General features: G+C 46.1%; 1 protein-coding gene across 1 annotated transcript in view; it reads left to right on the forward strand.

Moving 5' to 3' along the window:
* The window catches only part of LOC148526460 (telomerase protein component 1-like), a 134,125-nt gene that overhangs the window by 42,325 nt on the left and 65,910 nt on the right, over positions 1-25,890 (forward strand). The window contains 11 exon segments of the mRNA XM_088469892.1: positions 4,512-4,664; positions 6,566-6,652; positions 7,629-7,756; positions 17,052-17,114; positions 17,196-17,339; positions 19,440-19,616; positions 19,738-19,861; positions 20,374-20,501; positions 21,300-21,413; positions 21,494-21,611; positions 21,688-21,891. Coding sequence (XP_088326018.1) covers positions 4,512-4,664; positions 6,566-6,652; positions 7,629-7,756; positions 17,052-17,114; positions 17,196-17,339; positions 19,440-19,616; positions 19,738-19,861; positions 20,374-20,501; positions 21,300-21,413; positions 21,494-21,611; positions 21,688-21,891 — 1,440 coding nt within the window.

A 25,890-nucleotide genomic window follows, 5' to 3' on the forward strand; every position in this document is an offset into this window, starting at 1 on the left:
GACGATCGCGAGGTTCGTCTTCAGCGGGGCGAGGAGGCCGTGCTAGAGGACGTCAAGCAAATATTGGCCGCTGTCCAGATCCCAAGCCAGCAGACAAGCCTGTGGCATGACGGGCTCCCATCCCATCTCGGAAATCCGAAGGTGGGGGCTCGCCTCCAGCGTTTCTCGGAGGTTTGGAGACGGACTTCTCCAGACACTTGGGTTCGAAATCTGGTATCTCAAGGGTACAAGATCGAGTTCGCTTTCACTCCTCCTCGGCGTTATTTTACAACAGGTTTGCCCGTCGATCCCTTAAAGCAACTAATTTTGCGTCAAGCGATCGAGAAACTTTTGCTGGCCGAGGTCCTTGTGGCGGTTCCCACTGCACAAAGACAACAAAGGTTTTACTCAAACCTTTTTGTGGTTCCGAAACCAGATGGGTCAGTCAGACCCATTCTGAATCTGAAATCCTTGAACCAGTATCTTTCATTTCACAGGTTCAAGATGGAATCTCTCCATTCTGTCATTGCGGGACTAGAGGCAGAAGAGTTTCTGGTGTCGATAGATATCAAGGACGCCTATCTGCATGTCCCAATTTGGGTTCCTCACCAGGCTTTCCTCAGATTTGCCATCAGGGAAGCTCATTTCCAGTTTCAGGCCCTGCCATTCGGTCTCTCGTCAGCTCCCAGTTTATTCACCAAAGTGATGGCCGTCATGGTGTCTCACTTGCGCTCTCGGGGGGGTGACGATAGTTCCGTACCTAGACGATTTACTCATCAAGGCTCCGACGGCAGAAGTCCTTTTACACCAAGTGTCCCTTACACATCAGATTCTCATTCAACATGGATGGATTGTGAACTTCCAGAAGTCTCAGTTGATGCCGTCCCAGAGACTTCAGTTCCTAGGAATGATTCTAGCCACTGTTCTGCTTCGTATATTCTTGCCAAGGGACAAGGCCCTAGCCATACAGGAGCTGGTTCGTCTAGTGCTCAGACCCAGGAAAGTATCTGTGCATCTTTGCATCCGTCTCCTGGGGAAAATGGTGGCTTCCTTCGAGGCCATCCAATTCGGCAGATTTCACTCCAGAATATTTCAACTGGATCTTCTGTCTCAGTGGTCCGGGTCCCACCTACAGATGCATCGGCTGGTGCGTCTGTCTCCCCGGACCCGCATTACCTTGCTCTGGTGGCTTCGGACGGAGCATCTGTTAGCGGGTCGGCGCTTCGGAATTTGGAATTGGACCTTGGTCACCACGGACGCCAGCCTCCGCGGATGGGGAGCGGTGGTTCTGGACAATCACTTCCAGGGGCTTTGGTCGCAGCAGGAGTCCCTCTTACCAATCAATGTTCTCGAACTGCGGGCAGTCTACGGAGCTTTGATACAGGCTGCTCCTCTGTTACGAGGACTTCCGGTTCGGATAAAATCTGACAACGCCATGGCAGTGGCATACATAAATCGCCAAGGGGGAACCCGCAGTCGGATGGCAATGAGAGAAGCCAGTCGCATCCTTCTGTGGGCAGAAAGACACGTAGAGGTCATTTCCGCAGTGTTTATTCCGGGGGTCGACAACTGGGAAGCGGACTACCTCAGTCGTCAGGATCTTCATCCCGGGGAGTGGTCCCTTCATCCCGAGGTCTTTCATCAACTGGTTTGCAGATGGGGGAAGCCACAGATAGACCTGATGGCATCTCGGATAAATCATCAACTACCCCTTTACTGCTCCAGGACCATGGATCTGGCAGTGGTGGGAGCGGATGCTTTACTGATCCCTTGGCCATACAGCCTTGTGTACCTGTTCCCACCGTTTCCGCTCCTCCCTCGGATTCTCAAGCGGATCAAACGAGAGTCGTCCACCGTCATCCTAGTGGCTCCGGATTGGCCTCGTCGGGTTTGGTACTCCGATCTTTTATTCCTTCTGGCAGACGAACCTTGGCCTCTTCCGCTACGATCGGACCTTCTACAACAGGGTCCATGTGTGTACCCGGATTTACGGCGGCTTCGTTTAACGGCGTGGCTATTGAGACCGCCATCCTAAGAAGCCATGGAGTTCCTAGGTCGGTCATTCCTACCATGCTTAGGGCTAGAAAACCGGTAACATCAGCGCATTATCATCGCATTTGGAGGGCTTATATCTCCTGGTGTGAAGGTCGTGGATCCTCCACTTCCTCTTTTCATTTACCACGTCTTCTTCTTTTTCTTCAAAAAGGCCTCGATGCGGGGTTACGCTTGGGATCGCTTAAAGTGCAGATTTCTGCTCTTTCTATTTTTTTCCAGCGTCGCCTAGCTCTGATTCCGGAGGTTCAGACCTTTTTTCAAGGGGTACTTAGAATTCAGCCCCCCTTTGTGCCACCCACGGCTCCTTGGGACCTGAATCTTGTTTTATCTTTTCTTCAGTCATCCACCTTTGAGCCTTTGCAGGAGGTGGAATTGAAGTATTTGACTTGGAAGATGATCCTTTTATTGGCCCTGGCTTCGGCCAGACGTGTGTCTGAACTTGGAGCCTTGTCCTGCCGTTCCCCTTACTTGATTTTTCACGAAGATCGGGCGGAACTTCGTACCCGGCCTTCCTTTTTGCCCAAGGTGGTCTCGGGTTTTCATCTGAATCAGCCGATTGTAGTGCCAGCGTTGTCGGACTCTTCTGGGGATTCTCACTCCTTGGATGTGGTTCGGGCACTTCGCATTTATGTGTCCTGTACTGAGGGGCTACGTAAATAAGAGGCTCTATTCGTCCTTTATGATGCTAATCGGCGTGGCTGGCCTGTGTCTAAACAAACTTTGGCCAGGTGGATTCGTCTGACTATTCGTCAGGCATATGTTGCTTCTGCTCGACCACCGCCGGTATCCATTTCTGCGCATTCTACGCGCTCTGTGGGTACTTCTTGGGCGGCACGTAGAGGTGTCTCGGCTTCACAGCTTTGTAGGGCAGCGACGTGGTCTTCGGTTCATACTTTTGTACGTTTCTACAGATTTGACACTTTTGCGGCTTCTGCTTCAAATTTTGGTCGCAGTGTCTTGCAGGGCGTTCAGCACTCTCCCCCCCAGGAGGGTAGCTTTGGGACGTCCCCACTGTCATGAAGCTCCAGTGTCCCCTAGTGGATGAAGGAGAAAACAGGATTTTGGTACTTACCGTTAAATCCATTTCTCCGATTCCACAGGGGACACTGGACGCCCACCCAGTGCTTCTTGCCTGTTCTCAGTTGCTTGTTCTGCTTCAGTTCTGTTGCAGTTTTGTCTGTTTTTATTGTGTGACTGTTTATCACTGCAGCCTGCTGTGTTCTTGCAGTGTGTCAGTATGTTGGATGTTTCTTTTCCTGTTCTCCTTCTCTGTTCTTCAGTCTGTTCTCCGTCTCCTCTCGGGCTCAGTTCTTTAAAACTGGGGTTGATGGGGCATAGAGGGGGAGGAGCCAGTCACACTTGTAGATTTTTAAAGTGCCAGGCTCAACTCAACCCACCGTCTATACCCCACTGTCATGAAGCTCCAGTGTCCCCTGTGGAATCGGAGAAATGGATTTAACGGTAAGTACCAAAATCCTGTTTTCCAGATTTGGAGACAATGCCCAGTGCATAAAGTTAGCCCTGACAAAGGGCTACAGTATATCTCAAAATCTTCTGTAATTCATTATTGCATTTTATTCTTAATTTAATACGACATTTGGGGATTTTTCCAATCTAACAAAAGGTTTCTTGGTAATATCTTATGTCCAGAACTTAAAAATGATCCCTACTGGGTTTGACAAATGAATATCTGTTTTTAGTTATTAGGGTAGGAGATGGACAAATCTGGTCTGTAGAGCTAGAAGATTAAATGCCGCATCCCCTAATCGGCAAGCTGCAATTTGCACACAAATTTATCAGCATATCCATCCCTATATGGGAGTCATGATAGTGGAAGGAAGTAGATTACCTCAAAAGTATATTTTCCTTATGCAGTATATTTCACCTGTCCCTCACCTTATAATCTGTATTGTCCATTATTAAATCTACTGAAGCTTGCTTTCAGAATGTACTGTATGTGTTCACTGAATCTCAAAGTATCTTCTAGCTGTTTTGTCTCTTCCCCTCAAGTTTTAAGCTTGGGTACACATTAGACGATGTTTACCCAGCATAGTTCGCAACGAACCCGGCGAACTATGGGGGGGGGAGGGGTGTATTGGGGGGGCAACATCTTCTTTAGATCTTTCTGCATGTACAAAAGATCTGAGGAAGCAACGGACGACCTGCGGGAGCGCGCATCGGCATCATGGTAGTGCTTACACACTGGACGATTTGTCGCTTCGATGCGTCCGAATCGGCCAAACCATTCAAAATATCGTCTAGTGTGTATCCAGCTTTATTCAATTGCCTCTGTCACGATACTGCTCATGTATTGTTCTGTAAGTCTTCTGTTCTCTTTCTGTAAATAAAGTTTCATGTTCTCACTGTGTATAATGTTTGTTGCTCCTTTTTATGTTGGATAAAATGCACAGTTCGCTGTTTTTATTATGGGTTTTACTCATTTTGGGCCTTATTTGCCCTTTGTTCCCCCACTACAGCTATTGGAAGTGGGCTTGCTGCTGAGCCTCATGGTGAGAGACACCTCAGAAAGTGCTCAGCTTGTCTTATACACAGACAACACCTTTGCTATTGCTGATCACTCTTCCGGTCCTGTCTTTCAATGTGTGACCAAGATTAAGAAACAAGCTGAGGTAAGAAAAGGCAGTCAGACATTAACTTGTGAGGCCTAGTGCTGAGAAATATATCTGGTTAAAGCTAATACCCACTATAGATCATGGTAATACATGCATGTGCAAATTTATCAAAAATTAAATTTTTATACTTAATGTTTAATTATTTCTTTGAATGCTGGGATATAAGGTCCCGTATCAGGAGTCTGAGCACTTTAAAAAGTTTCCTTCAAAAGCTCAAGCTTCTTCCACACTACAACACAAAATTGTCAGTATTTCCTAATAAAGCCACGAGGTCATGGTCAGGAGAATGGAACAAGGAGAGAACCTGCAGGAACAATAATTATTACAAGGAGAACAGTGAAAAAACAAGGATCAGGAACAGAAAGAAGAACAAAAGTGTAAAGGGATGAAGTCAAACTCAGAAGGATTTAAACTTAAAAATTTCATTTTCCTATTCATCCAATTGAGAGCCGCTGGAATATTGGGGTCATCCCATAGCTGTCCCTATGGGAGGGGACGTTGTGTGCCGACAGAACAGTTAGACCTGTTCCTGAACTATATCCAGTTCAGGAACAGTCTCATTTCCTTCAATGTAATCCTACAAATTACCAAAGTAATCCACCTGGCAATGGTCTGTTTAGGCAATAGCCAACCTCGTTTTGGGCATTGTACAGGATCAACAGCCTTGCTTGTAATTATGACCAAGATAAACAATGGTGATGAAATGGGCCCTGGCAAATCTGATCTTGGGTCAGGCCTTTTGCCCTGTTTAGAAAGTCATTGCCTATACCCCTGAATGGGTCTTGATCAGGGTATTGTTCAGGTAAGGGACATTATCTTCCATAGTGACAAATAAAAAACTTCAGTGAAGACAATGATTTTAGGGCAGTCTTGCTGAGCCAATGGTATGCTATAGTTGGAAGTCCACCACCTGAAACTCAAATGCAAGCTAGTTTTGACGACCCCAAAATAGGGCAGTGGACAAGCTTTGCATCTTTAATGTCCAAGGATGTCAGATAGCCACCTTCTCCTGGATCACTTACCAAGTGAAGCTAGAGCTCAAGGCTCTGTGGCCCACCTTGTATTCTAGGCACTGGAAGACAACTGAGTAGAAAGTCTATTGGTATAAAACAAGAGTCAGATTTTTTTTTTTTTAAATATATATTTACCAGTGCACTGGCATCCAGGAGGTGGAACGAACCTTTTATGGGGGAGAAATTTTTTTTTTTTATCTTTATTAAATTTGATTTATTCTGTATATGATGTTGCGGCAGTGCAGCCCTTTTTTTTAATGGAATTGTTTTTATTAAATTCAGCAAAATATAGATAATACATTAATTCAAAAAACAGTGACGAATCTATCACTAAATAGAAAGGGGGAGAAACTCAGAGCACCGTCAGAGCCACTGGAAAAACATCTAACATATTACCTATTATCACTAAAATAATAGATCACAAAAATCAAACATACAAAAACAATAATAGTTTCCAACACATTATGAAAATAAAAACAAAATGACATCAGGACAAAGGGAAGAAAGGAGGGGAGATTAAGGGAAGGGGAGGGAAAAAAAAAAGGGGGGAGAAGTACTCGCTTTCAATCCAAAGGTGTAAATACATATTTACATAAACCTATTAAACCTAAAATAGATATAGGGTAAAGTTACAGATCAGCCAAAATAGCAGCTAAGAAGAACATAATCCGACACACTGAGAATAAAAAAAAAAAAATAGCCGTAAAATCTAGGAGGGAGAGCAGGATGGATTTATTTTTACATCTTTACATTCGTACTCTATTTTTAAAATAATTACTTTACAGTCTTGCAGTGTATATGTATGTTTAATTTAAATGTTATTGAACATTGCATAATGGTGTGTAGTATCATCCTTATACTAATGATGGTTTCATTTGTTTTCAGGAAATACTTAACAGCTCAACCTTGCCCTTCGAAGAAAGAAACCCCACGTCAGAGTATCTCTCAGAACTTCTTATGAAACAAACAAAAGTAAGAAAAAGCAACTCTAGTGTTTAGTTTTTGATGGGTACATGTATGAGTCAATTAACGGCTTTGTCTGTGCCCAGTGTCCTCTTATCAGATTGATTGTACAAGTTTTCAATAATGTAAAACCCCTTTTACACTGAAGTCCCGGGTCTGACCTGGGATTTGGAACATGTTTCCAACCCGGATCAGACCTGGGATAGACCCTTTTTACACTGCGGCACCAACCCGGGGTATGCCCGGGTCGGCACTGTTCACATTGGAGCCGGGTCTGCAGTGACCCGGCTCTTCCGGTGTTGCTGTGAACGCTTTGAGATGATGTACTCTCCAAGCGCCACTGAAGCTGGCCAGTCAAGTAGCATGCGGCATGACCTTGGTCATCGTGACCCGGATTGTGCCGTTTACACTGCAGGGTAACACGGGAACAACCTGTGGCCAACCCTGAAAGCTACCCGAGTTGGATCCCCCGGGTCACTGGATCCGTTTACACTGACAAAAATCCTGGGTCGATGTGCGTTTTCATGTAGGTGTAAAAGGGGTATAAATCAAATAACTAAATTAAAGCTATATATAAATTAATGTATTGTAGTCTCCAAAATAATAGACAGTAGTAATTAATTTATAATCCCCGCTTTTTATAGGGGCCAGGAAAAAGTAAGAGAGCCCCCTCCAGTGGAGTTTAAAAAACAAACAAAAAAACAGTAAAAATAAAACTAGCATAGCTGCTCCTGTAGCTAAAGGAAAGGGTGTCTCTCTGGGTACTAAACAATTTAATTCCTATTGGTGGAGGGGGGAAGAAGGGGAGGAGACAACTGTTTAACTTTGCAAGAGGTGCCTACTGCAGCCACAGCACCCTCAGACTGATTCAGTGAAATTGATTTAATAACATTCCTAGTAGATGTGAAAGCTGAGATTACAATTATTTACTGTTACATTTTGTATTGTGGAAGTATACCATACAGTGATGTGTTGCTTTGCACAGGTAGATACCTTGCTGATTTTTGGGGACAATCCTCTAAATGAAGAATTTCAGAATGTGTTGAAGCATTACCGACGAGTGGTAAATGCAGAATGTCTTTGTGTGACTGTTCTGCCCAACGGCTTCAGAAGGTAACCGCCCTTTCACCTGTGTATGGTCTGTTCTCCTGATGTCTGCTTTTTTCATCTTCTGATGTCTAGAGAACTTTACTAAATGTACTCACAAAGTTCATGGTTGCATACGTAGGTATTTTTCACCTTACACACATGATTGTGTAGATAACATTCCCTGGTGATTTGCTAAAAATGTGAGCCAGTTTAGATATTTTTGATAGAGTTGGAAAAATAAAGGCCAAAAGCGTTTTGCGGATCACGGTCCGCTTCCTCAGTAGCTTTTGGACACCACACTGCTGTAAATTTACTAAGGTTCTTGTTTGATCTATTGCAATCCACCAGACATTGTCATATGATTGCTGCCTAAAAGTAAAGCATTTACTAACCATCAGATTTGAGCGTCAATAGAATTCTGACGGTGATATTCAGCTTATATTTCTCCTTCATCCACTAGGGGACACTGGAGCTTCATGACAGTGGGGTATAGACGGTGGGTTGAGTTGAGCCTGGCACTTTAAAAATCTACAAGTGTGACTGGCTCCTCCCCCTCTATGCCCCATCAACCCCAGTTTTTAGAATGTGCCCGAGTAGAGCCGGTGCACAGGGGCTGTCTCCAGCCCTTATATTAATTTTATATAGAAAAGAGAATCAAAGTCACAAGAGGACAGGCAGACTGTTAGCTGTGACAGTCTGCCTGCATCGTGGGAGCCGCCAGAGAGGGGACCACACGGCTACTGCAGCCTGTGTCCGGTCACCCTATGGAGGGGAGGCTGCTTTAGGCAGTTAGGAGTCATCAGACTCAGCGGGGCCCGCCACAGCTACCACTGGCTTGTGTCCGGGTCCCCGCTCTCCCCTCACTGCCCAGCAGCAGCCCGGTGAGTAGCACACCTCTCCTGACTAGCAGGAGAGGTGAAAATAACTGCTGGGTCTGAAAACAGCGCGCGGCTGTCAGCCCCCGCTGTCAGTTGCCACGCTGGTGTTGTGATAGAACACCGGCGCTGGCTGTTAGGTAGGCGCGCTCACAGCGGTCCTGCCTCTGCGTGCCGGTGCTTGTGTAAAAGGCACCGGCACGGTTATCACTGGCAGCGGTCGTGCCGCTGGCCCCCGCTGTCAGTGCGGGGACAGAGAGTGAGAACGTCCCACTGTATAAGTGTATGCCGCGCGCATACAAAGCGGCGGCCATTAGGAGGAGGAGCTTATGGGTCCCTCCTCCTCTTCCTCCTTCACTGCCTGGGCTAGTTTGGCGCGCTCTGAACGGGAGTGGCGCCTCAGACTGCAGGCACTGAGCGGAGGGGGAGAGGAGCAGAAAAAACTGCATCAAAGACTGAGAGCATCTACAGGGGTCTGTAAATACAGAGGGTGGTTTTAACTACTTTCTGGTCCTATTGATTGCTCCTCCCTTATATGCCTGTCTGCCCCTGTTACTGAGTTGCATTATTCTTGAAATTCTGCTCCTCCTATACTGCTCTGCATGCAATTTGAGTAGCATTATTATTGAAATTCTGCTCCTCCCTTATTGCTCTGTCTGCTCCCATACTTGAGTAGCATTATTATTGTAATTCTGCTTCTCCCTATACTTCTTCTGCATTCCTGAATTGTATGTGGTGCTTGTCTGTGAGTACATGATGACATCCAGGACAGAAAAAACTGCATCACAAAAGCTGTTTGCCTGCACTAAGTGCAGGAAGAAGTTTACCCATGCTCGCTCCGAAGGGTCTTCCCTGTGCGAGACATGTGAAGCAGACAGTGCTAACACGCAGTCTGTCACTCCCTCCTTCATAAATAGTTTGGCCGGGGTCATGGCGGACCTTTCTTCTGAATTAGCCGCTTCCCGTAGGGAACGGGAGTCTGCCAGAGATCTACCTGGCACATCTCACCCTTCTTTTCTAGCAGAACCAGCGTGGGCTCAGAATTTAGTCCGCTCGGTGAATAGCCTTGCTCAAGCGATGGGTTCTGCGTCTAAAGCTCCTGAAGCTACGGTAAGTCGCTCATCTAAAAAGAGGGCTCTTCCGGCGGTTCTCCAGTCGGATGAGGATTCGGCAGCGGATCACTCGTCTCAGGAGGAAGGGGAGATGCTGGACGAATCAGACGTAGAGACTTACTCACAAGAACCTGAGGCATTGCAAGGTATTGACGCACTCATTCTAGCGGTAAGGGAAGTTCTTAAGATTTCTGGCCAGGAAGCTCCAGAATCGTTAGAAGACTCCTTATTTGCCAGGTCACAGAAGATGGCCGTCACATTCCCTGTTTCTCTCCAGTTGGACGAACAGATGACGGCAGCCTGGCAGAATCCGGACCGTAAATTCCAGATTCCTAAGCGTTTCTTCTCTCTTTACCCATTTCCTGCGGAAAATAGGAAGAGGTGGGAGACCCCGCCACCTGTGGATTATTCGGTTTCTCGGTTGTCAAAGAAGACCACGTTACCTGTTCCAGGAGCTACTACATTGAAGGAAACCTCAGAGCGGAGATTAGAAACCACTTTGAAATCCATTTATACGGCCGCAGGTGCACTTCTCCGGCCGGCCTTGGTAGGATCTTGGGTCAACAAGGCTGTGGAAAAGTGGGCGGAACAATTGACTGAGGGTCTTAGATCCAGCACTCCGCGGGCAGATCTGATTACCTTGGCAGAACATATTCAGGAGTCTGCTGTATACTTAGGAGACGCCTCCAGAGATATCGGCCAGGTAGGCGCTAGGATTTCTGCTTCGGCGGTCTCTGCTCGCCGGGCACTTTGGCTTCGTGCCTGGCAAGCGGATGCGGAGTCAAAAAGAGCAGTGGAAGCTCTTCCTTTCACAGGCGATATTTTATTTGGTCCAGAGCTGGACAAATGGATCTCGCTGGCCACTGGAGGTAAGAGTACTTTTCTACCTTCATCAGCACCTCCTCCGCGTCGCTCGTTTAGGGGACCTTCCTTTCGTTCCTTTCGAGCATCGGCAAGATTTCAGGGACGATCGCGAGGTTCGTCTTCAGCGGGGCGAGGAGGCCGTACTAGAGGACGTCAAGCAAATATTGGCCGCCGTCCAGATCCCAAGCCAGCAGACAAGCCTGTGGCATGACGGGCTCCCATCCCATCTCGGAAATCCGAAGGTGGGGGCACGCCTCCAGCGTTTCTCGGAGGTTTGGAGACGGACTTCTCCAGACACTTGGGTTCGAAATCTGGTATCTCAAGGGTACAAGATCGAGTTCGCTTTCACTCCTCCTGGGCGTTATTTTACAACAGGTTTGCCCGTCGATCCCTTGAAGCAACTAATTTTGCGTCAAGCGATCGAGAAACTTTTGCTGGCCGAGGTCCTTGTGGCGGTTCCCACTGCACAAAGGCAACAAGGGTTTTACTCAAACCTTTTTGTGGTTCCGAAACCAGATGGGTCAGTCAGACCCATTCTGAATCTGAAATCATTGAACCAGTATCTTTCATTTCACAGGTTCAAGATGGAATCTCTCCATTCTGTCATTGCGGGACTAGAGGCAGAAGAGTTTCTGGTGTCGATAGATATCAAGGACGCCTATCTGCATGTCCCAATTTGGGTTCCTCACCAGGCTTTCCTCAGATTTGCCATCAGGGAAGCTCATTTCCAGTTTCAGGCCCTGCCATTCGGTCTCTCGTCAGCTCCCAGGGTATTCACCAAAGTGATGGCCGTCATGGTGTCTCACTTGCGCTCTCGGGGGGTGACGATAGTTCCGTACCTAGACGATTTACTCATCAAGGCTCCGACGGCAGAAGTCCTTTTACACCAAGTGTCCCTTACACATCAGATTCTCATTCAACATGGATGGATTGTGAACTTCCAGAAGTCTCAGTTGATGCCGTCCCAGAGACTTCAGTTCCTAGGAATGATTCTAGACACTGTTCTGCTTCGTATATTCTTGCCAAGGGACAAGGCCATAGCCATACAGGAGCTGGTTCGTCTAGTGCTCAGACCCAGGAAAGTATCTGTGCATCTTTGCATCCGTCTCCTGGGGAAAATGGTGGCTTCCTTCGAGGCCATCCAATTCGGCAGATTTCACTCCAGAATATTTCAACTGGATCTTCTGTCTCAGTGGTCCGGGTCCCACCTACAGATGCATCGGCTGGTCCGGGGAGGACCCGCATATCCTTGCTCTGGTGGCTTCGGACGGAGCATCTGTTAGCGGGTCGCCGCTTCGGAATTTGGAATTGGACCTTGGTCACCACGGACGACAGCCTCCGCGGATGGGGAGCGGTGGTTCTGGACAATCACTTCCAGGGGCTTTGGTCGCAGCAGGAGTCCCTCTTACCAATCAATGTTCTCGAACTGCGGGCAGTCTACAGAGCTTTGATACAGGCTGCTCCTCTGTTACGAGGACTTCCGGTTCGGATACAATCCGACAACGCCACGGCAGTGGCATACATAAATCGCCAAGGGGGAACCCGCAGTCGGATGGCAATGAGAGAAGCCAGTCGCATCCTTCTGTGGGCAGAAAGACACGTAGAGGTCATTTCCGCAGTGTTTATTCCGGGGGTCGACAACTGGGAAGCGGACTACCTCAGTCGTCAGGATCTTCATCCCGGGGAGTGGTCCCTTCATCCCGAGGTCTTTCATCAACTGGTTTGCAGATGGGGGAAGCCACAGATAGACCTGATGGCATCTCGGATAAATCATCAACTACCCCTTTACTGCTCCAGGACCATGGATCCGGCAGCGGTGGGAGCGGATGCTTTTACTGATCCCTTGGCCGTACAGCCTTGTGTACCTGTTCCCACCGTTTCCGCTCCTCCCTCGGATTCTCAAGCGGATCAAACGAGAGTCGTCCACCGTCATCCTAGTGGCTCCGGATTGGCCTCGTCGGGTTTGGTACTCCGATCTTTTATTCCTTCTGGCAGACGAACCTTGGCCTCTTCTGCTACGATCGGACCTTCTACAACAGGGTCCATGTGTGTACCCGGATTTACGGCGGCTTCGTTTAACGGCGTGGCTATTGAGACCGCCATCCTAAGAAGCCATGGAGTTCCTAGGTCGGTCATTCCTACCATGCTTAGGGCTAGAAAACCGGTAACATCAGCGCATTATCATCGCATTTGGAGGGCTTATATCTCCTGGTGTGAAGGTCGTGGATCCTCCACTTCCTCTTTTCATTTACCACGTCTTCTTCTTTTTCTTCAAAAAGGCCTCGATGCGGGGTTACGCTTGGGATCGCTTAAAGTGCAGATTTCTGCTCTTTCTATTTTTTTCCAGCGTCGCCTAGCTCTGATTCCGGAGGTTCAGACCTTTTTTCAAGGGGTACTTAGAATTCAGCCCCCCTTTGTGCCACCCACGGCTCCTTGGGACCTGAATCTTGTTTTATCTTTTCTTCAGTCATCCACCTTTGAGCCTTTGCAGGAGGTGGAATTGAAGTATTTGACTTGGAAGATGATCCTTTTATTGGCCCTGGCAGACGTGTGTCTGAACTTGGAGCCTTGTCCTGCCGTTCCCCTTACTTGATTTTTCACGAAGATCGGGCGGAACTTCGTACCCGGCCTTCCTTTTTGCCCAAGGTGGTCTCGGGTTTTCATCTGAATCAGCCGATTGTAGTGCCAGCGTTGTCGGACTCTTCTGGGGATTCTCACTCCTTGGATGTGGTTCGGGCACTTCGCATTTATGTGTCCCGTACTGAGGGGCTACGTAAATCAGAGGCTCTATTCGTCCTTTATGATGCTAATCGGCGTGGCTGGCTTGCGTCTAAACAAACTTTGGCCAGGTGGATTCGTCTGACTATTCGTCAGGCATATGTTGCTTCTGCTCGACCACCGCCGGTATCCATTTCTGCGCATTCTACGCGCTCTGTGGGTACTTCTTGGGCGGCACGTAGAGGTGTCTCGGCTTCACAGCTTTGTAGGGCAGCGACGTGGTCTTCGGTTCATACTTTTGTACGTTTCTACAGATTTGACACTTTTGCGGCTTCTGCTTCAAATTTTGGTCGTAGTGTCTTGCAGGGCGTTCAGCGCTCTCCCCCCCAGGAGGGTAGCTTTGGGACGTCCCCACTGTCATGAAGCTCCAGTGTCCCCTAGTGGATGAAGGAGAAAACAGGATTTTGGTACTTACCGTTAAATCCATTTCTCCGATTCCACAGGGGACACTGGACGCCCACCCAGTGCTTCTTGCCTGTTCTCAGTTGCTTGTTCTGCTTCAGTTCTGTTGCAGTTTTGTCTGTTTTTATTGTGTGACTGTTTATCACTGCAGCCTGCTGTGTTCTTGCAGTGTGTCAGTATGTTGGATGTTTCTTTTCCTGTTCTCCTTCTCTGTTCTTCAGTCTGTTCTCCGTCTCCTCTCGGGCTCAGTTCTTTAAAACTGGGGTTGATGGGGCATAGAGGGGGAGGAGCCAGTCACACTTGTAGATTTTTAAAGTGCCAGGCTCAACTCAACCCACCGTCTATACCCCACTGTCATGAAGCTCCAGTGTCCCCTGTGGAATCGGAGAAATGGATTTAACGGTAAGTACCAAAATCCTGTTTTTCTGTCTAAAATCCTATTTGTTATACCCCTTTCCATCGCTAGAATCTACCGCCAATCTGCAGCTGTTTTAAAGCACTGCATAGATCAGTATGGTCTGTGCAGGCTTTGTTATGTTTAACAGCAAATAAAGGGTTAAAATAATTATGTGGGAACCCTCCAGCAAATCAATAACCAGTCCCGGATCTCGGAGCCTGGGCTGGTATTGGAAAATAGGGGGAAAACGTATGTGGGATTCTCCCTATTTTCCAATAACCAGCACTAGGCTGAAACAGCCAGGAGGATAACAGCATAAGGTCCCCCTGCCATAATGTTAACCAGCCCGAAACTGGTCAGTCCAGGGCTGGAATTCCTTGGAAAGTCTGGGGCCCCCAAATAATGGGGTCCCCCATCGTATTCACCTAAGTGAATAGAAGGAGAGTGTAGACAAAGGTGTTTTGCAGAAGGAATGTCTCTGGCGTAAAGGAAGGGCCTAGAACTGCTAGAAGGGAGATGTGAGCCAGCTTGAATTGGGGAGTACAGTGGAGTCAGGACTGTTTAGGTTATATGCGGTCCTTATCATGTAGGTGATGATTTATTTTTTCCATCTCCGGGCGATGTGCCAAATATAGGTGGGAGAAGTGCTGGGCGAGTTTCACTGTTTCCAGGATTTGGCAATCAGACACTTGGCTGCTGCAAGAACATGGCAAGCTTTGTAGAGAGTTTAATTGAGGTAGAAATTGAGATAGTGACAATGTTTTCTCCAGTAGTCCCTTTCAGGGGGAGGGCCAAGGTATATTACCCATTCACTCTTGTACCTGTTCTGGGGCCCCAGGATCAAATGCAATAGCATTGCATATAGTGTAGAAATCTTGCCTCCTTGTAGGGGGCCAGAAACACACATACTTTCAAATTCATAGGGGTTTCTGGGAGCCTTAGTCCTCTGGCAGGAAGCCAATATGTTAGTTTAAATTCCTTATCCGCTCCTCAACCTCGATGTCCAACCAGGAAAAGGTGGCAGGGGAGCAAAGGAAGCAGTGATAGTCAGTTAATAAGAGCTTGTAATCTAATACCGTAGATATTTAGTTATCCTTTGTTGCCATTTAAATCAAAGTTTGAAGTGAGGGTCTTGCAGATTGTTCTGTTTGCCTGTCATGATCAAGAACTGCCTTCTCCATTTCTGTGACTGTCTATGGGGTTTAGGGTGAGCACAACCCATTTGTCTCTTGTCATAGGCATAAAAAGGCTCGATCCAATTAGGATCGAAGGGGTGCGAGTTGCCATTGTAACGGCTTACTATTTGCCCCCCCTCTCTCTCCCTTTGGTGCCTGATTTCATCCCGGACTCCCACATTTTTGCTGGCAGCCCTAAGGGGGTTCACCTTACTTAATTTTTCATGAAGATCGAGCATAACTTAGTACCCGACCTCCTTTTTTGCCTAAGGTGATCTCAGCAGATTGTGGTTCCGGCTTTGTTGGATTCTTTGGGAGGTTCTCGCTCCCTGGATGTGGTACGGGCATTTCGAGTCTATGTGGCCCATACTGGGAGACTGCGTAAATTGGATTTGTCCTATAAGATGCTAATCGAAGAGGCTGGTCTGCGTCAAAACAGACTTTGGCCAGGTGGATTCGTCTGACCATTCGGCGGGCATATGTTGCCTCTGCTTGACCTCTGCCTGTATCCATCTCCACACATTCTACGTGCTCTGTGGGTATTTCTTGGGCGGCACATAGAGTTGCTTCGGCTGCTTCAGCTTCCCAGCTTTGTCGAGCAGCTATGATGTCTTCTCTAAATACCTTTGTGCGTTTCTACAGGTTTGACACTTTTGCGGCTTGTCCTTCGAGTTTTAGTCGCAGAGTGTTGCAGGTTGTTCAGCACTCTCCCCTCCCAGGAGGGAAGCTTTGGGATATCCCCACTGTCAGAAGCTCCAGTGACCTCTGGTGGATGAAGGATTTACCTTTAAATCCATTTCTCTGATTCCACAAGGGACACTGGTAAGCAGTTAAGAAGCACTGGGCGGGCATCCAGTTATTGTTCTGTTTCAGTTCTGCTGCAGTTTTGTCTGATGTAGTTGTGTGACTGCCTGCATACCTGCAGTGTGTTGGACTGCATGTTTCTTTTTATTATAGTCTTCTTCTCTGTCGTTCTGTCTGTTCTCTGTCTCCTCTTTGGCTCAGTTTCTTAAAACTTGGGCTGATGGGGCATAGAGGGAGAGGAGCCAGTCACACCTTTAGATTCTTAAAGTGCCAGGCTCTACTCTACCACCGTCTATACCCCACTGTCCGAATCTCCAGTGTCCCCTGTGGAATCGGAGAAATGGATTTAACAGGAAGTACCAAAATCCTGTTTATCACTGTTTGCTACATCAACCCCTAAGACCGAGATCAGAGAAAGCATCCTCAGTTCTAGACTAGCCTGTTTCACTGCTCAATTCTTTTGGTTTCTCTTGAGCACTACAGCATGGTGCTTTGGTCGAAATGGTATGAAAAATGGCTACCTGGTCTTCTTTTACGTACCTTCAGTGTAGCAAGTTCTGTTGTTTAAATGTCTCTGCAGACTGTAGTATGTGAATACCAATCCTCCCTGCCATGTTTTGAGCATGAGGACACTCCCATTTTCTCCTACTTGCTGTAAGACAAATGTTATCTCGGAAAGCAGCAGGTCACAAAGCACACTCTGAATATCTTTTTTTGGCTACCATATATCCTGTATTCACAAGTAATACACTGAGGTGTCATTGGGATCGAGGGCAGTAATAAGGAGATCATGTGATAACTTTTTTGGTTTGATTTTTTTTTTTACTAGTCTACAGCTTACAACTTAAACCTTTTATTGTTTCAAGCCACAAATCTTTTGTAGCTCATTTTACTGTTTTGTTCCTTTTATAGTGAGGACTCCATTGAGCAGTGTAATGATGTCACACTGTGCGGTTTTACAGAACAGGTGTTGAAGTAAGTTATACAGTTGGCACATACAGTATCATTTAACAAAGTCTGGCCAGATTTTATTTAAGTGTACTCCTTTACTTATAGGTATGTATCGGAGAGGGGCACCTCTCGTCTTTTGGATCATGTGGAGAAGGTGAATGAAAGATTCAATGTTCCAGAAGATCCAGAGAGTGTTAAGAGAAGTCCTGTGGCAACTAGTAATCTACTTACCTTCAGTCCCAAGCAGAGGTTAGTGGTCTCATCTCATCTTAGAACTTTGATAGGTAATCTTCAGGGGGGTGTCACATTGGACCCCTAAATATCCCCATGTCTTACGTATACATTCGTATACGGGATAGGGGTGTTGTATCAGATAAACTGAATTCAATTAGCAAAGGAGAGGAAAAAAAAGGATCTGTATATGGCACACTCAGATTTAAAATATAACTCTTATTTTAATCCTATATAAAATGAGTTCAACATATAAAATAGCGAAATATAAAAGACAGTCATTTATAGAATTGTCAATTAGTAAGAGATGTGTATTAAAAAACACACTATATGCCTATGTCTGGTGTTCTTATTTAAAAATATAAATATTAGTCCTCAATTCATGAATAGTTTTAGTGTGAGGAGGTACTGTATATGTGGATTAGGACTAATTCTTCATTTCATTAATATATACAGACTCTTTTGCACTCAGTCTATGAGAATTGTTTTCAAAATTCTGATGCAATATATTTTCTGGAAGATAACATTGTATCAGTTGTATCAATTGATTCTCATTTGTCAGTGTACATACAGCCCACTATGTTTACACAGGTATTTTAATTTCTATTCAGCTCATATATTGCCTCTATATATTCAGTGTCTAAATGCACATTTGTTCAATAATTTTCCTGTCACTATGTAAAGATCAAGTTCTTTTACTTGTTACATTCATGTTGCATTTTGCATAAAGATCACTTTCCACTTCTTGAAAGAACACATCTATTACTTCCAGTTATATTAGCCAGTATGTACTGTTGAGGACTAATATTTATATTTAAATAAAAAGACCTGACATAGGCATATAGTGTTTTTTTTAATACACATCTCTTACTAATTGACATTTCTTTATTTGACTGTCTTTTACATTTCGCTATTTTATATGTTGAACTCATTTTAGATATGATTTAAAATAAAGTTATATTTTAAATGTTAGTGCGCCATATACAGATCCTTTTTTTTTTCTGTCCTTTCCTAATTTTATTTGATATGCGACACTTCTATATCTGTGTGCATCTGAGTCTGAATCTGTACAACGGAACTTGGTGTAAAAAAAAAGCCACTGTCTCATTAACACCTCATATACAGATTCAGACTTAGTCGTGCACACATATAAAAGTGTTGCACATCAAATGAATCGGTGCAGTCTCGTGAAGCTGTTTTGATGCACTGTGTTGCGACTAAAACGCACATTCAAGTGAAAGACGCTTGGCGCAAGCCAGGTGTCGCCTGTGACCTGGCACTCCGAGAAGTGCTGTTTGCCGCGACTGCGGCAATAGTGTATGAGGACACATCTTTATCAGCAGGCCTTTTAAGCAAGAATTATAAACGGTAAACGAGTACTGTATAACAACACAGCAGGAAGGAGCTGGGGCTGCAAGCAAAGACTTGAATGGTCTGTTGCCCATCGCTGTCCTAGACTTCTCCTAGTAGTCCTTTGAATTCCGCTTGCAGTCTTATTTGCCAAAAGGTAATTACAGGTGGCCAAACCAAGTAACCATTTCTTTAATAATTATTATGTGTCTTTTCATTGCACAAACATTCAACAAAATTAATTAATGATGAGAAAAAGTCATAACACAATGATTCTGAGTTGCAGGCAAAAGCACACGCAGCAGTATATTGGCGATGTTCTGTCTGCAAGTTTATGCAAATAGCGCTACAAACTCCTTCCCTTTGTGTACATCTGTGCAAGGACTGAGACGCATCCATGCACGCTGTAATGCCAATTGGTGCTTCCTTGTTGCCATCATCGCTCGCACCTTTGAAACTTTCACCAGCTCTATGGCACATGTAGATTTGTGATACGATACATGATGTATCAATACAGTAGCTGTAGCAATACATCACATCTAAAATTTTGCCCTTCAAAATGTAAATATGCCCTCCTCACTGATCAGCACCCTGCACCTGGAGTGAACACTACGCCGTTGCAAATAATCTCTCAAATACTTGAATATTGACATTGCATGTGGATTGTGTTAGCTCTGAATCAGGCCAAATATGTTTTATTCTTGGCTTGATGTTCTAATGTCGCTATTGGCTGTCAGGGTCATGTGGCCTTATTTTTGTTTATTGCAGGTGGCGCAGTGTCCGAGTTTTTATTTCTTCAACATTCCGTGACATGCACGCAGAAAGAGATATCCTGATTGGTCAGGTGATGCCACAGCTCCGCATGCGTGCTGCATGTCATTTCTTGTCATTGGAGGAAGTGGATCTGCGGTGGGGTATTACTGAAGAGGAGACAAAGAAAGACAGGTTAGATAGGAAAAGAATGGTTTCAGGAAGATGGAACTGCGAGTGAGCTTTAGAATTACATGATGATAATGCGTACACTTTCTTTAATTCTCTGCTGTCATCTATTTGTGTCTGTCATTAGGCAGTTGTCTCTGTGTTTATCTGAAGTACTTCGGAGTCAGATCTTTATTGGAATCCTGGGAGAACGATACGGCCATGTCCCCAAATCTTACTCTGTTCCTCTCCTCCTTCCTGAGTATCAGTGGGTAAGAAGACTGTTCTATCTGGCTCATACAGGTTATCTTCAAAAGGGAAAGAGTAAGGCGGCGTATTAAATACAATGCTGTTGATTGCTTGGCCACTTAAGGCTCTAGATGACCATCGGTAAAGGGACATAGATGTTCACCTTCTCCACCTATAAGTACTATATATTTATTGCAATGTAGTGCCTGCATCAGTTGTACCCTTTGTTACATGTGCTCTCGGCCAAAGGAAGCAACTTATCTTGTGCTTGTGTGCTAAAAGAAATAGATAATGTGGACATAAACTTTAAGACATTTCTACATAAGACCACGTCGGCTACAATTTAGCATTACTTATACATATTACAATTCATATGGCCTGGTCTGTTCATTAGACTGTTGTAGCAATATTTATCCCCTTGTTACATAGGAAAGGATCTAAAGTTCCATCCAGTTATCTGTTCTTCTGCTTTACATTCTTGATTAGAATTTCTTCTACTTTGCATACATGATTCAGTGTGCAATATCTCTGGCAGATTCAGACGTATCCTGCTGGACGATCCATCACAGAGCTGGAAGCCATGCAATTTCTGCAGAATTGTGGCATCAGTAACCCAGGTCACCCAAAGGCTTTCTTCTACTTCAGGGATCCACAAGTCATAAGGTGCAAATGTGTAACATTTCCCAAAGAGAGTAGTGCCTGCATACAGATGTGTCCACTTACACCTACAGTAATAGGGGTAAAGGGTAAAAAGGCAAAAGTCCCAGGTGACGGTGATCCGATGCAGCACTTGGATCTGCAATGACAGCAGGAGGCATCTTTTGTCCTCAGACACCACCTGCGGCATTAGCATATGTTAGCATCACTGCTATGTCCAATGACGCATCAGTGATGCTAACAGCGTCCATCTCTGAACAGGCCCTATTTGTGAACTAAGAGGCAAAATTAAGGAAAAGGTGCACAGCACTAGAATCGCGCCTGGCGTCTCGTGCCGTATGGTGCAAAAACGATAGGTGTAGGAGGACACATCTGTACATTTGTACATTTATTCAGTGTGTGTGTTATATATTATATTAATATAGGTGTTCAGCTGCATGCTTGTTTTAGGTTTGATCATGTTTATGTACTTAAAAGGATAAAGGGGTTTCTAACAGTGCTGCGTATAGCGAACTCCGCAAGTAGCATTTAGAGACTGTTAACTGGATTTCCGTAACGTATATGAACTGACGGCAGATCTCACTACATGGCGCCACCGAACAAATGTTGATAATGTTGACTATCAAGCTTGAAGATACCTCTGTAATTGGATACAGATAACTCTGCCTGGTGCTGTGTTACCGTAAGATACTTTGCTTGCCGAATGTGCCAAAAAGTTGCCAGCCGTCCGCTGCATCAGTTCTTACTGTTATAATTTTTAGCTACTCTTCTCTTTAAAACTGAGCATTTCTTTTTGTCATTCAGGTCTGTGCCCAGTCACTGGCAGTCAGATTTTGCTGCAGAGTCTCAAGAAGCAGGAAAACATTTATTGGACCTTAAGAGCAGAGTAGCTAAGCACCCAGCTGCTAGAAGCTCCCGGTACGTTTCACGCTCGCACTTGGTATGAAGGCTGGCATATGGAGGAATTCCTGGCTTACATGGTTGCTTTTATTTATTAGGTACTCCTGCAAGTGGGGTGGTGAGCATGATGGGAAACCACTTATGACTTCATTAGAGGAATTTGGAGCTAGAGTTTTAGAAGATATCTGGCAAGCAATTGAGAGGGATTTTATCAAGGTACAGTATGCATCCATCGTGGTATTGTCTTTTGCACGATTTGCAAATGTACACTTATCCCGCTGTTCACTTTTAGGAAGGGTCAAATGCATCTGAAGAAGATGAAGATCAACGTGCACAGGAGGGCTTTCAGGAATGGCATGAGCGACATTCTTTTGCCAGAAAGAAGCTAGTGATGAATGTGTGTGCCCAGATAGTGGAAAAAAGGCCGGCATCCAAAGCAAATGGCCATTCTTTTCTGCTTGTTGGGGAGCCAAGTCAAGGAAAAACCGTCTTTATGGTATGTTTATGTTGGTCATGACTCATTAATTTACATATAATTGGACAGATTTGAGATTAGTTAGATGTCACCCGAACTGTTAGTTTGATCATTACAGAGACAAACCTAATTAACCATGTTTTTTCCTAAGTGTGGCTGATATTGGGGAATGTAATCTAGAAACGGTGAGATTTTTGTACTTATGTTAACTCCTTTATTCTGAGTCCGATGGGTAACATGGGAACACTGGGGAGATAAATTGTGTGGTGCGAGCTTGGGCACTTTCAAATTTACCTGCAAAAGCTCAAACTCCTCCACCTCTATAACGCTTTGTATGCCAGGATCTCCAGTATTTTTCTAACTGCACCAAAGGACAGATCCGGTGAGTATGGAGCAAGAGGCAGAGGAGAGAAGAATTTTCAATAGTTCTAACAAGGATAACGGTGAAAAAAATCTAAGTAATGAACAAGAAAAAAATAATTTGGATTCAGATAAAAGTAAAAATGTCTTCTTCCTCCACTAGGGGGCACAGGGATGACACTGAGGTATAGCCTGGAGAGTCTGGGCACCAAATAGTTGAGAGGGAGCGGGCACCTTGTTGGGGAGGCTGCTTTTTAGTAGCTTTTCATGAGATTTATTTTATTTTTATTACTTTATTTTACTTTCTTGAGCAAGTGGTGCAGGGTGTCACTGCTGCTCCACCAACCCAGCGTCAGGACCGCAGCACTGGCGACTGGGCCAGTGGCTTTCGGCCTTGGACTCCACAGGATGGAGCCACATGCCGTAGCTGGACGCAGGGGAGAGCCGGGCGGCTCACAGGGAAGAGCGGCTCCCTGCTAGCAGGGAGCCGCACACTCGTGGCAGTCACAGCGGTGCAGGAGACCACCGCTGGCGCTGGTTGTGTGGGCATCTGTTGTCTCCGCGCCGCCTACTAGACCACCAGGGTTGTACAATTACTGGAATGGGAGACCGCTTAATAGCGGTGCTGGCCAATAGCATGGGTTCTACACCAGACGGGGAAGCAGGGCTCCTCCTGTTAGTCCCTTCCTCAACTCTGGGTGTGCTTCCTCACTGCAGACAGCGCCTCCCAGGTTCAACCCTCCCTCTCTCCACCTTCTCTGAGAGACTGAGGAGCCATTTTAGGCATTACACGCCTCAGCACAGCTCAGTGAGAGACATTTAGCTTCTGTCTCCTCCATATCTCGCTCTCAGAGCCCGATTATGTAATTAGCTCCAGTCTGCTATTAGTAAGCTGGTTAGTTGAGCATTATTAACATTATTAGCCCACTTATACTCTTACCCAGACCACTCCATGAAGGAAATATTTGTACTGTCTACCTTGTGTGTCTGTGTGCCCTGCTGTTGCTTCAGTCACCTTGGGGGGACTCCCCTGGACAGCGATTATATATGTATAATATATACTTGTATATTTTATTACCATTTGGACACTCTTTGCGTAAAACCTCAGGTAGCACACTAGCTGCTTAGGCCTTTGTGTGTGGGGATTTTCTTGGATCACCTATAATGTCTTCCAAGAATAGAGCTACCAGGGAGGTGATTGCTCCAATGTTGCGCACTTGTAAAAAATGTATAAATCTGATTGAGCCTCATTTATTTATTTTGGTGTGTGGGGATTTCTGCGACTCTCGGGATGTCCAGAAATCAGACTACCAAGGAGGTAGGCGCTACAGTATAGCACACATGTGAGAAGTGTGTTACTGTCATTTCTCCTCCGGATCCAGAACATGATGGCCTTTGTGTCAGCTGCTTTACGGCCCTGCAACAGGTGACTTCGCCCATTAAACACAGTCAGGAATCAGCTTGGGCGTCTAAGTTAACACTGGTAATGTCACAGTTTGTAGACCGGATGGCAGTTCCAGTGGCCCCTGTCGCTGTGCCTCAGCTTCCCACGTTGGCACCACCCTGGATGCAGACTTTTGCACAGTCTATGGGCTATGTCCCCAGTATATGTAGAGGCTCTTGTCAGGGCAGTAAAGTCCATTCTCCTAGTGGAGGACTCAGAGCAATCTCCCAGATCCAAAACACCACTAGTAGGCATTTGCAAGTGTCCAAGTGCATTGCTACCTTTTATCCTCTCCCAGCATCGGATAGGGCTAAGTGGGCATCTCCTCCCCCTGTAGATGCCCATATTACTTGTCTAATTAGGTCATCCCTGCTTCCTATTCCTAATAAGGCATCACTTCTAGATCCTACGGATAGGAAGCTAGAACATATTTCTTACTATCTATTTATGTTATTGCAGGTGCTGTGCTTCGTACTGCCCTTGCATCGACTTGCACAGAGGTTACCTTGTGTCCTTAGAGAGGCAGCTCTTATATCTCAGAAGTCAAAATCAAGGTTTTAGCTTCGGCCATAGCAGCCAGAAGAGCACTCTGGTTGCGCTCCTGGAAATCCGACACGGAATCCAAAAGGCCTTGGAAGCCCTTCCTTATTCGAGAGATGTTCTGTTTAGTCCAGAATTGGACAAGATAGTGACCATACTGGCAGCTTCCAAGTCCGCTTTCCTACCATCAGTTGCCATTCCTAGACCTAGGACTTCAGCGTCCACAGGGAAAAGCCAGAGGGCAGCCATTTCCAAGGGTTCGGCCCCTAAAAGCTCCAAGCACAGAGGTAAGTAACCCTGGTCCACTAGACGTCCGGGTGCCAAGCCAGGGGACAAGCTTGCCGCATGATGGGGCGGGCCTCCTCCCAGGGGACCTCGGAGTGGGAGGCCGGCTTCTTTGCTTTTCATCACTGTGGACGCGGGCCTCGACAGACGCTGGGGTCAGAGACTACGTGTTTCTGGGCTATGCTCTCACATTTCGGCAGCGTCCACCTTTACGATTGTTTTCCACCTGCCTTCCTACACAGCCGGAAGAGGCAGAAGCTCTCGAAGAGTCTGTTTGCTCACTCATGGCCTCAGGGGTCATTATTCATGGTTCAGAGGCCGGCTGGCTCCTTTCAACCCATCCTCAATTTGTAACACCTGAAAAAGTTCCTCCGTATTCACAAATTCCACATGGAGGACCTCATTCAGAGTCTGTCGTTGCGGCCGCACGGTCGTAAGGTAAAAGGGGCCGGAATGCAAATGAAGCGCTCGCAAGTTGCGTCGTTAAGATGGGATCGTTAGCTGGACGAGCGAGGGGAGGATGCGGCCGTAAGACTAAAAATACGCCCCCTTCTCGTTAGCATTACACGTCATCTCCGGGCATATAAGGATTAATTGAGACCATCGGAGCTGCTCGTAGAGCTTAAGGTTGACCATACTATCTATTAAGCACTACGATCAAGTCATTGTAAAAGCCTCCCATGTCACATGTGCCATGACACTACTTAGTTAATTATGCACTCCCATAAAACGCCGTTTGCATAGTCAGGCACGCCTGCGTTCGGATCTCCACTCCCCCGTTCACAAGCACCTTCCCCTGTTACCACCCACAAACGCCTCATCCTGTCACTCAAACTAACGACCTGGCTGTGTTCAAGAAGAGAGCAATTTCTGATCGTAATAGCTAGTTTGCGCATGCGCATTGCGAATTTTACGCATGCGCAGTTTAGCGAACATCGGTGACGTACGAACGACCGACTCTGAATGAGGTCCGGAATCCCTTCGGTCCGTCATTTTAGCTGTTGAACCGGGGGACTTTATGGCATCGTTTGATATCCAGGTTGCCTATTTGCATTTCCCTATACGAGCCAATTCTCAACACTTTCTCAGGTTTGCAGTACAAACCAACAACTATCAGTTTCAGGCGTTACCCTTTGGTCTGTCCACGGCCCCTCTTGTGTTCACAATGGCAGCACACCTTTGCCGCAGGGGGGTCAGACTTTTACCGTACCTAATAATTTGCTTCTTTTGCCCCAGTTTCCTTCAGTTCTCACAGATCACATCCATCTGACAGTGGAGCTTCTACAGTCCCACGTATGGAAAATCAATTGAAGGAAAGCCACGCTATCTCCGTTCCAGGAGATGCTCCACAAGGGAGCCTTATTGGATTCTAGAGCTCAGAGAGTCTTCCT

Source organism: Taudactylus pleione, unplaced genomic scaffold, assembly GCF_031769625.1.
Source record: "Taudactylus pleione unplaced genomic scaffold, aTauple2 ptg000095l, whole genome shotgun sequence".
In the NCBI taxonomy this organism is placed as follows: Eukaryota; Metazoa; Chordata; class Amphibia; order Anura; family Myobatrachidae; genus Taudactylus; species Taudactylus pleione.